This window comes from Alexandromys fortis, unplaced genomic scaffold (genome assembly GCF_014885135.2).
Source record: "Alexandromys fortis isolate MF-2015 unplaced genomic scaffold, M_Fortis_MF-2015_v1.1 scaffold_14, whole genome shotgun sequence".
NCBI classification, from domain to species: domain Eukaryota; kingdom Metazoa; phylum Chordata; class Mammalia; order Rodentia; family Cricetidae; genus Alexandromys; species Alexandromys fortis.
Window position 1 is genome coordinate 16,749,652 of NW_026067910.1, and position 12,017 is coordinate 16,761,668.

General features: G+C 38.7%; 1 protein-coding gene across 1 annotated transcript in view; it reads left to right on the plus strand.

Moving 5' to 3' along the window:
• The window catches only part of Lama2 (laminin subunit alpha 2), a 586,091-nt gene extending 578,596 nt beyond the window's left edge, over window positions 1–7,495 (plus strand). Inside the window, exons 63-65 of the mRNA XM_050138074.1 lie at window positions 1,826–1,956; window positions 4,204–4,426; window positions 5,495–7,495. Of these exons, the coding sequence (XP_049994031.1) occupies window positions 1,826–1,956; window positions 4,204–4,426; window positions 5,495–5,652 (512 nt within the window). The 3' untranslated portion in view covers window positions 5,653–7,495. The remainder of the gene's footprint in view (window positions 1–1,825; window positions 1,957–4,203; window positions 4,427–5,494) is intronic.
• The last annotated feature ends 4,522 nt before the right edge of the window (window positions 7,496–12,017 follow it).

Here is a 12,017-nt window from a genome sequence, read left to right on the forward strand (position 1 = left end):
GGATATCAGAATGCTCCAACATGGTCTAGGGAGGAAACACTACCTCGGTAGAATTCCAAAAAAGAGAAAATTTGTTAGGTGCTGAAACGCTGGAGGATATGAAGGAACCCAGAAGTCAAGTGCTATGAAAGTCAAAAGCTTTCTCAAGATTTCTACAAATTCACAAGTGGCTGCCAGACCACTCTCTTAGCCAGGTTTGATGCCAGGCTCTGACATCTGTAGCTAGTGGACTGACATGTCACCCTCCTACCTATTCTTGGCACTGGATCAAACTGAACAGAAAGAAAGAAAGAAAGAAAGAAAGAAAGAAAGAAAGAAAGAAAGAAAGAAAGAAAGAAAGAAAGGAAGGAAGAAAGAAAGAAAGAAGAAAGAAAGGAGTCATTTCTCCTATTTCCATCAACCTCTCCCGTCATGGCAGCTCACAGCAGAATACAATACACAGAAGACTTGGGTGAACGGAGCTGAGGGTTACTTCAGTGGAAACCATATAAATTCAACACCTCCATTCTTTTTCTTTATGTTTTATTTTTTTTCTCCTTATTTTTTATATATATTTAAGATTTCTGTCTCTTCCCCGCCACCGCCTCCCATTTCCCTCCCCCTCCCCCAATCAAGTCCCCCTCCCTCGTAAGCCCAACGAGCAATCAGGACCCAAAAAGAGGAACATGGGATGTACTCACTCATATTTGGTTTCTAGCCAGAAATAAAGGACATTGAGCCTATAATTAGTGATTCTAGAGAAGCTAAATAATAAAGAGAACCCAAAGAAAAACATATAGGCATCCTCCTGAATATTAACCTTCAGCAGGTGATGAAAGGAGACAGAGACAGAGACCCACATTAGAGCACCGGACAACACCTCCATTCTTAAAAGCTTGCCCATCGCTGGACATTTTATGGGATGCTTCACTACCTCTGTCTCCAGTTGAAGCGCCTTACATCATTCCTTTCTTCTTTTTACTTATCTCTTGCTGTTTTATTTTCCAGAACAATTCAGCTCCTTCTGTCCTTTACTTGAAAAAAAATTGCTTAAGATCCATCACCCTTTCCCTTGCAAACTCATCAAAATTCTCAGGAGAACAAAACATCTAGCACATCACAAGTGCCACCCTTCACTGGGGACATGTGTGCTTGCACGTGATATTTATTGCTTGCACAGTGAATGAAAGGTGCAGCGAGGATTTTCTTGAGTGCTTTCCTAATATTCTGTGGACCTCATGTAGTCTTAACTGATCTTAGGAAATCATTTTATGCCTAAGTGAAATATCTTAAATTCTTATTTAAAGGCTGAATAAATCCATGAACCAAATGTTTAAACGTCCAGAGAAAAGAACTGGCTGGGTTAAATAGAAAAGATTATGTGTTAGAATCTTTCCATAAAAAAATTATATTTGCAACTCTTCTCTTCATTTAATAAAATATTTAAGACTGTTTAAACTCGCTTCAATCTGTAGGGCCACTTAGAGTGTCTCAATAAAATTTTACTGAGTAATTGTTGAAATGCTGTTCTTAACCCAACAGACTTTTGAAATAATCATACCTGGCTGCCAGCGTCCTTCATTCATTCTTAGTGTGTGCTCAATCATTTGGTTATTCAGTGATGCAGTCCCACTATGTGCTCACTCATTCACTTAACTCAGTCATTCAAGTTCCACTGTTTGCTAGGACAGTTCCAAGAGTAAAACTAGCAGCAGTATAGATAAAGTCCTGCCTGTCACATCAGCAGCCAAGGAAAACAAGCAATAGATAGTGATAAAGTATACTACTGGTGAGACTACAGAGTAAAATTATCGAACTCTAATCTATACTTTTTTCTTTTCCGCAGTTGGTGGGTTCAAAGTGGGATTGGACCTTCATGTAGAATTTGAATTCCGTACCACAAGACCCACTGGCGTTCTCTTGGGAATCAGCAGTCAGAAAATGGATGGACTGGGTATCGAAATGATTGACGAGAAGGTGAGTGGCCATAGCCCAGATACAGCTCATCCTTTCAGCTCTCTTTTTAGGTCTTGCCAGTTTCTTCATTGCTGGGTCATCACAATCCATGTTGCACTTTTATCACGAGCATCCTGTTCACCAGCCTGTACTTTCAATGTGTCAGTTCACACCACAGTTGTGCTGACCAATTGTGGGCCAAGTGTTTGCGGTTACTCGGGTCTTAGTGCATACTCCAAGGACATCCGTTCTCTCTGTTCACCTATTCTGCAAAACTACTAGTGCAAAAAGGGGTTGGGCATCTCCCCAGTGACACTGAGGCCAGTCACAGACAAGCTCCCGATTTTTACTTACAAGCACCCAGATACTTTTCCAAAAAAAGCAAACATAAATAAGCATTACTAGTTTGTGTACAAGCAATAATCTAATTTCACAAATTTTCTAATTGACTCATACATAAGGATTGTACTTTTATTTTTAAATAATATCATGCTTTCATTTCCCACCTTGGGTGCTGCTGTTGCCCAAGAAGAAACATGACAGGGTGGTCTAAAACACACCTTCCTTGCCTCTCTCTCCTTTTTATGTTCCTCAAATGATCCCACAAGCAACACAGAAAAAATATCCAGGAGCGTAGAGGCAAAAAGGATGGACAAATGAACAGATAGGCCAAACTTCACAGATTTGTCGGATTTTCAAAGCCTACATTCATGACATCATTTTTCAAGTTTCTTTGCTTGCTTGTAACCTTTTACTGTTTACGTGGCACTAGGTCGTGTGATTTTTCACCATGCTCTTCAGAGATGCAAAATGTCATTTTTACAAACTCCACTCAGTGTCCTAAACTCTAATATTTACATTAGTATATGTTTTGCAAGGTTTTCACCTAGCCTTATTAATCTTTTTTAAACAAAATATTTCTTTCGTCTACCTTGTCAAATCTTTTGCCAAGCTGAGTAATGTTTTTAATATTTCAGCATGTTCCTTTTCTTCATCAGCTTCAAAAGAATTCTGATGTCTCAAATTTCAGGGACTTTGCCATGTTACTAAAAACAGATTTTTCTCATTTAAACAAGAACTTCTAATCAAGTTCTTCCTTGTTGGGAATTTAACTGGCCTTCTGGCTCAGGTCTTTGGCACCCGTGACTTGAAACTTGCCCAAAAAAGTAATTTATGTAACTCTTAATCCTGTATATAAAATGAAAACCATGAAGGAGAAAGAAAAACACAATTAAAACACCAAAAGTTTAAATTTAAAAGCAATCCTTTAAAGTAAATTTGCAAGTCAATTAACGAGTTACTTTAAGCAATATCTCCTAAGAGAGTTTTGTGAGGTTCACCAAGAACCCTTACCCTCTAAAAAGATGTGTGGCAGAAGTTTTCTGTGTGGATTGGGCTCTTTGTTGTTGTTGAACTCTCTTCAGTGGTTTTTTTTAAGAAATGAGAACCAAGAACACACACGTTCTCTGGTAACACTGGAAATACCTAAGAGCAAAGAACATGGTTTGTCACTGGTTCTCAAGTCTGAAGTTTGCATTTCAACTTTCCTACTTTCCTCGGTGTGTGTGTGTGTGTGTGTGTGTGTGTGTGTGTGTGTGTGTGTGTGTGTCTATGCTCAAGTGTGCATGTGCATATGCAGGCATACATGTACATGGGCACACATGCATATCATGATGGTCAGAAGATGCTGTGTAGTGCTATTTTGAAGAGCTACCCACCTTACTCTTTGAGATATTATCTGTTGCTAATTTGAAGCACACCAAGCAGTGTTGCCTGGCTGGCCAGTGAGCCCCAATCTGCTTCCCTTATGCTGAGATTATGAGCCCATGTCTGCCACATCTGGATTTTTCACGTGAATTCAAGAACTGCAACTGTGCTTATTATTTCCACCCTTTATGCCGATGTTTCCCACCAAAAAAAAAAAAAAAGTAATTTAAAATACACCATCATCCTTACCTCCCTCCCTTCCCCTTATTTCTCAAACCTTTGCATAAACAACAGAGTAAAACATCCAAGAACTCAGAGGCAAGGGTAAGCATATGAACGGAGAAGCAGAACCGAATACCTAAATAAACTAAGTGGTTTTAAGTACATATCAAGCACTTTTCTCGCTGAGCTATTTCTCCGGGCTCAACTTTGGCCCAGATTAAAAAAGAAAATTAAATAGGCCTCAGTTGTGTTCACTCCAGACTCTAATTTCCACTGTGTGGGCTGTGGAGCTCGCCTCTGCTAAAGCCACCTGTGACGGCTCATTTTCCTACTTCCCAGCTTCTGTTCCATGTGGACAACGGCGCTGGCCGATTCACCGCCGTCTATGATGCTGGGATCCCGGGCCAGATGTGCAATGGACAGTGGCATAAAGTGACTGCTAAGAAGATCAAAAACCGCCTCGAGCTTGTTGTAGATGGAAACCAGGTGGATGCCCAGAGCCCAAACTCGGCGTCGACATCGGCCGATACAAACGACCCTGTTTTTGTTGGCGGGTTCCCAGGTGAGAGCTGGCTGCTCCAGCAAACATGTCCTTTGCTCCTTATGCTTGTGGTTTTAAACATTTATGTTTGGAGAGCCATGTCCAAGAATGTGTACTTAAGGGTGCTTGCTCCCCAGCTTTAGAATCTCCTCCCATAAATAACATTTGGCCTCAAATTTCCAGTCTGTAAAATGAGAGGACATTTATTTAAACCACATGGAGCTGAAATTTTCATAATCACCCCCAAAGTTTCATCCAAGGGGAGGCTAAAGCTAAAGGAAATGAATCTGCCTTATAAAATATATAAAGCATTTAATAGCAGTTGAGGCCAGAATTGTGGGGCTTTTTTTTTTCTGATTTTAAAATTAATGTATCAGAGGAATCATAAAATTCTGTTGAACTTATTTCCTTAAGTTCTAGAATTCTCCAGGTTAAATGTAGCTAATTTCCCACAAAAGTTATTATAGAGTTTATATTTATATGGCAAAGAAACCAAAGCAATAAATCTGTACTAAAAAAAAAAAACCCTTCTTTAACACATTAAATACAGCATTTGAACTGCATAGTTACCTAGAGTCCATGAACAAGCGTGACAAACTGAGCAATGAGGCTACTGTTTGTTTCTTCATGACCAACATGTAGACAATACAGACACCTGAAGTGAGCTGCCATTATTTTGAAAGGACAATTCTTGTTCTCCCTTATGCATAGCCCTTCTGCCTAGGAAGCAAGAAGAGTGTGCAGTATTTAGCACAGTTAGGCAGAGCAAAAAACAGTAGAGGAGACTGACAGTGTCTCCTTCCAGGGTTTCTTTCGACTTTTCTCTTTTAAATTTTATTTCATGGGCATGTATGTTTGGCCTACATGTGTGTCTATGGACCATGCACATGCCTGGTTCCAGTGAAAGAGGAAATCAGATCCCCTGGGTCGGGGAGTTGCAGACAATTGGGGCCCCCATGTGGGTGCTGGGAGTAGGGATTGGACCAGTGGTAGAGTGACTGTCTAGCGTGCACAAGGTTTCTGGACTGAATCACGAGCACATGTAAGGAAGAAAAGGCAAACCTGAAATCTCTTGTTCTGTCTTTTCAGATGGCCTCAATCAGTTTGGCCTGACTACCAACATTCGGTTCCGAGGTTGCATCCGATCTCTGAGGCTCACTAAAGGCACTGGCAAGCCGCTGGAGGTTAATTTCTCCAAGGCCCTGGAACTGAGGGGTGTTCAGCCTGTATCATGCCCAGCTACCTAATAAAGAGAAGTTCAAGCCCGTAAAGGGTCCATCAAGCGAGTGTATCAAGTTAAACAATATCCTTCCTTATGCATAGTAATAAAACTAATGTGTGCGCATACATAGAATTCTTTCTGTTTTCAGGTGGTGATAATTCAGACCACAGATTGAACTTTAATTCAAGTTCTCTTTCAAACTTATAATTATTAAAACAATTATTTCATTCTAAATAATTGCATGTTCTGTGTGATTTTTTTAAAGATGAAAGGCAACTGACCATAAAATAAATTTGCAACATGCCCTGAAGTCATCATTTAAAAAATGCAATTTGTGGAAGCAACTATAAAAAGAGACAACATCTATGAATACTTTTTTTCATCCTCTTCCATGGCTGTTGGCTTTGACTTTGTGTTCAAGCCACTGAAAGCAAGTGGATTTTGTACTTGTGTTTGGGAGGTAATCAGGTCCTTCAGTCTCTGTGTTTGCAAAAGCATTAGCAAATCATTTCCCTAATCCAAGTTCATTATTAGAGCATTTATGTGGCCTTATGAGTGAATACCTTTTCATGCTGAAGGTTGATAGTATAGATCAGATTCAAGGCAGAGAGCTTAATTACTTGATTTTCTTGTTTGATAATGATTTATAGGCTTCGAAACGAAACCAGAGCCTAGCGGCAGAATGACAACGAAGCTCACAGCCTCTGGTACTGTAGTGAGATTGTGGACTCTTGGTTTATAAGAGGGAGTTCACAACCTACACTCAGATGGAGAGAAAGCGAGGAAATAGCATTTGTATTTATCAGGAGGCAATGCACCAGAAGCTTCAAAGACATTTCCCCTTGAATCTTCCTGACACATAGTATTACCCAACAAACTCATTTCCTATAAACAAAACAAACAAGCATCTGCGTTGCTTTTTGTTTTCTTTTCTGTATTTTTTTTCTGTTCAGTCATCTTCAAAGGGGTATGGGAACCAAGACTAGCCTGGATTTTATTCATCAAGTTTTAAAGGGAAACATTTCATTTGCCACCTTCAGAAGAAATTTCCTGCTTTGGGGAAAAATCTATTAGATACTGTGGGCCTGTAGGCTGAAGATAGATGCCCCAATGGTACAGAAGAACTTTGGGTCCAAGCAATGAGATATCTCTGTCAATTCTAGAATTTTGAAAGTTGCTTACAATGCACTTCCTGTTTACTTAGGTAATATTATATCCTTCTGCAGTCTTTGATGGAATTGAAGAATATATAGTTATAGTTTTCCTTAGTTATGATAACAGATAAAGTAGATATAAATTTTGTAACTGTAATTCTTTCTTGATTTGTTTTGTTATATGTAATTTTACTATGTTAAAGTTAAAACCTTCCTTCTTACTTAAACAGAAAAAGGGAGCTGATGTGAAATTCCCCTCTGTATGCTGTGAATACCGTTGGTAATAAAGAAACTATCTTAGACCTGTGATAGGATAAAGTAGAGCTGGTCAGAGAAAACTAAACTGAATTCTGGAAGAAAGGAGTCAGAGTCAAAGGGAAGCCAGGGAGCCGCCACGGGAGACAGACATGCTGAAACCTTGCCAGTAGGCCATGAGCCTCTTGATAAAATATAGAATAATGGAGATGAGTTAATTCTAGATGTACGAGCTAGTTAGCAATATACTTAACTGCCCAAGCAGTGATTTAATTAATACAGTTTCTGTGTGGTTATTTCTGGAGCCTAGGCACCTGGGAAACAAACAAGTGGCCTCCATACTACAACTATCCTGCACGTCAACTGAATTTTATAGCCATTTAAAATTTCTACTATTATCCTGACCTTGGCTAATTCCAAACACATAAAAAAAAATCTGTATGGAATCTAGTTGCCTCTACATCAGCCTTTAAGCCATTAATCTATTTGAAATTCAATGTGTCTTGAAAATGCAACCATTACGTCTGCAGTAGGGTTATTCTGAATACTGGACAAGATAACTCGAATAAAGATGCTTTCCTTAAATTAAGAAAAGTCCCATTTTTTTCCCTCAAGTTCTGCTCAGGATGATACATAAATTTGAAAGCTAAGGTGTATGATTGACACTCCTATCAGAAGCAAGTCCTGCCAAAGTCAATTCTAGATAAGTGCTTCGAAAGGGGAGGGCTCAAAATGTCCTTTGAGATGAATGCAGTGCCTCCTGATTCCAGGCAGACATTAAAAATTGCATAGGTACACTAACAAACAAAAGAATTATATATGAATTTTGTCCAATACCAATTAAAAATAACCCTTAGTAGGGTCCTTGCACACACACACACACACACACACACACACACACACAAAGTTTCCAACTGAGTCTAATGTATGATGGAGAACGAAAATCTCAAGCCTCTTGCCATCTCCATATTTCATTAGGAGGAACTGAAGGATATCCTGAAGTGTGACAATCTTCTCAAAGTCTCACATTAGAAATATTTTCCAATGTGGTCCCAGAAAAGTTGTTTGAGGCAAAAATTCATTCGATCAGTCTTTTGATAGATTTCTCTCACCCTAACATTATACCAAAGGGTAGACCCTTGACTATGCATGAGCAGAGCTTACCTAGATTTTAAAATCAAAAATAAATTTTATGAAAAACAGAAGCTTCCCTACCATACTCTAATTTCTCACCTCAAACATCAAGTTAATATTTATCCCAAAATAAGTTAATTTTTTTTCCCTTTCAGTCCTTCTCAGCAATTTCCTCACCCCCTGTCATAATCAGCAATCATGAAGAAAGGTGAAGAGTCTTCATTTATTTTCCAGCCATCCACTCCTACTAGATTGTCAGTCTTTCTTTTCTCAAGATGCTTGGTACTTTAAAAGAAAAAATAAAAACATTTGTGAGAATCTTTTATGGAAGTTACCATGGTAAAAAGCACCAAGAACAGAAAAATACAAACAAGAGCAGACAGACCTCAACCCCAAATCACCAGCACACTGAAAAACTCTCAGAGCTTCAATTAGCAGCTGTAAAAACTGTAACTATTTTCTCCCACTTTCATTTAGTCTATTGTCCCCAACTACAAAGCCCCTCTAGATTTTCTACTTCACAAAAGAAAAGACCATTTTAACAAATTGAAATCCTCTGATTTTTATGGAGATTTTATTGGACTTATTTATGGATAAAACAGATAAATTTTATTAACATAAATACAAGACAAATCGTAAAGTTTCGTAAGTGTGGAGTCATTTTTACAACCACCTGCAAATGTCATGGTGCTGGAAAAGCTTTCTTATCTTGTTTCTTTTTACTTTTTTCTATTTAGTCAGTAGAGATAATGTGAACACATTCAAATCCAGTTTCCTCATTTGCTTGTCCAAAAGGCACCCAAAGGAAAAGGCTACCAGGCCTGGGTGCTGAACTGAAGCATTATTTTAGAATCTGGATAGTGGTAAGACTCACTGTTGAACATTTGCACCAGTTACCTAAGTGGGAATGTCATCTGTGTCCATTAGTGAGATGGGAATATTAGGGGTGGAACTGTGTCATCACAAAATCCATGTGCAACCCTAATGCCCAACTCTAGACATGACTAATTTTGGAGATAGACCCTATGGTGTGTCATTCCCTTCTGTATGCTGTGAATACCATTGGTCAATAAAGAAGCTGTTTGGGACCTGTTATAGGGTAAAATAGAGCTAGGCACAGAAAACTAAACTGTATTCTGGGAGAAAGAAGGCAGAGTCAAGGAGAAACCATGTAGCCCTGCCGGAGACAGACATCGGAACTTTACCTGGTAAGCCATAGCCTCATGCCAATACACAGATTAATGGAGATCGGTTAATTTAAGATATGTTTTAGCCAGTAATTGCTTAAACTATTGACCAAAAGGTATTGCAAATAATATGATTTCTGTGTGATTATTTTGGGAGAAATATAAAACATTCAGTCAAGCCGGGCGGTGGTGGCTCACACCTTTAATCCCAGCACTCGGGAGGCAGAAGCAGGCGGATCTCTGTGAGTTCGAGGCCAGCCTGGTCTACAAGAGCTAGTTCCAGGACAGGAACCAAAAGCTACGGAGAAACCCTGTCTTGGAAAAATCCAAAAAAAAAAAAAAAAGAAGAAAAAAAAAAACATTCACTCAATAAATAGTTCAATTAACTGAACAGAAAGCTGAAGTGTTCAACATCTTTAGCTATCAGAGAAATGTAAATTAAAACACTTTGAAATTTTATCTCTCCCCAGGCAGAATGGCTATCATTAAGAAAACAGATGAGGTCTTCTCCTACAATCACAATGTCCCAGTTTCATCTTCAATCCTATAGCAGACTATGTGCTGTGGCCTCCAATACCTCTCTTCACCTATTTCCAGCAGATGACCCATATCATTTCCTACACTGTTTCTCCATTGCCCCATTCCTTTGTGTTAGCTACCAATTTCTGTAGTCACTGCCTGGAAACGCATGGCCTTGCTGGTCAGGGAATTAGGTAGAGTAACTACACTCTCTTTTCTGTCCTCTAGCTCCAGTTACCCAGTCTTTTCCCAACTTTGTAGCAGGCCACCTGATATGATCCCTATTTCCTCTTTTCCCCCATTCCCAGGGGTCTACAAAGATCCTGAAAGCATATTCTGTCTTCCGTCCTCCTGTGGACCCTCTCAACTTTCCTCTTCCAAACCATCCATATTCCTAAGTATCAGCTCCCAATATCTAGAAACATGATCTACCTGCAGCCTCCTGGGGCCACACCTGGCAGGATCTCAGAAGCATTCCCTTCAAGGCAACAACACATTCTTCTAAGAACTACAGCGGGCAACTGCTGTGGAATAATCCTCTTGTACACTGTAAAGATTTGTCACTTGAATTGGCTTAATAAAACAGTGACTGGCCGGTAGCCAGGCAGGAAGTATAGGCATGGCGACCAAACTAAGGATGACAGAAAAGAGAAGGGTAGAGTGAAGTGATGCCTGCCAGATACAGGGAGAAGAAAATGGGCATGCTATACTGAGAAAAGTTACTTCCTTGTGGTAGAATTAAATAGGGAATATTAATTAACTTAAAATGTAAGATCTAGTTAATGAAAAGCCTGCGTTACTGGCCAAGCAGTTTTAAGTAATATTAGCTCCCGAGTAAGTTACTTTGGGAGCTGCCAGTTACTGGGAATGAGCAGCTCCAAGACAGGAAACTTCCACTTAAGGGCAACAGAAACCAAGGATCGGAATACCCAGCAGACAAAGACAAGACCAGATATCATCACCTAGAATTAAAATCAGTCCAACCCTACCCAGATGCACAGATGCTAGAACAAAAACACAATAGTCAAGATAATATGTCTGCACTAGCACCCAGCAAAACTACTACCATCGACCCTGAGAAATGCATATAGCTGCAACACAAGACAAGGACTTCAAAATAGTTATCGTGAATATGCTCAAGGACCTTAAAGGGGATATAAATTACTCCATTAATGAAAACACAAACAGCAGAATTGAAGAAAACAATTCAAGACATGAAATTGTAAGCATAATAAATAAATATAGTACAAAGTGAGGCAAAACTGAAATGATAACATAGGAACTCAAAAAACAAACTCAGAGGCAAGCTTCATGAACAGAATGCAACAGATGGAAGAGAGAATCTCAGGCATTAGAGAAAAAATAGAAGAAACAGATACATCAGTCAAAGAAAATGTTATTCTAAAAAAAGAAAAATTGGAGAGATCTAGTGTTAGTAACTAGCATACCTGAGAGCTCTAGAACCAAAAGAAGCAATTACATACAAAAAAGAGTAGATTGAAAGAAATAATTAAATTCAGAGCTAAAATCATTAAAGTAGAAAAAACAATTTAAAAACAATAAAAATATCAATGAAACAAAGATTTGGTTCTTTGAGAAAATCAGTAATACTGAAAATCCCTTAGCTAAATAACAAGAGGGCTGAAAGAGAGATGATTTTAATTTTACAGAAGTAATGGGGGACATAAAAGAGACACGAAGAAAATCCAGAGAATCATAAAGACATAATTTAAAAGCCTGTATTCCCCAAATTGGAAAATATAAAAGAAATAGATAATTTTCTCTATATATACCACTTACTAAAATCAAATCATGATCAAATAAGCAATTTAAACAGACCTATAATCCCTAGTGAAATATAAGCAGTAATTAAAAGTCTACCAACCAAAAAAGGCCAGGGCCAGATGGTTTTAGTACAAAATTCTACCACACTTTCAAAGAAGAGTTAATGCCAATATTCTTGAAATTATTCTTCAAAAATAGAAACAAAGGGAACATTGCCCAATTATTTTTAAGAGGCCACAGTTTGCCTGATGCCTAAAGCTTATAAAGACCACCCACCCAAAAGAAAGTGTATTAGATCAATATCCCTTATGAACATAGATATAAAAATTCTCAACAAATTACTTTCAAGTAGAATC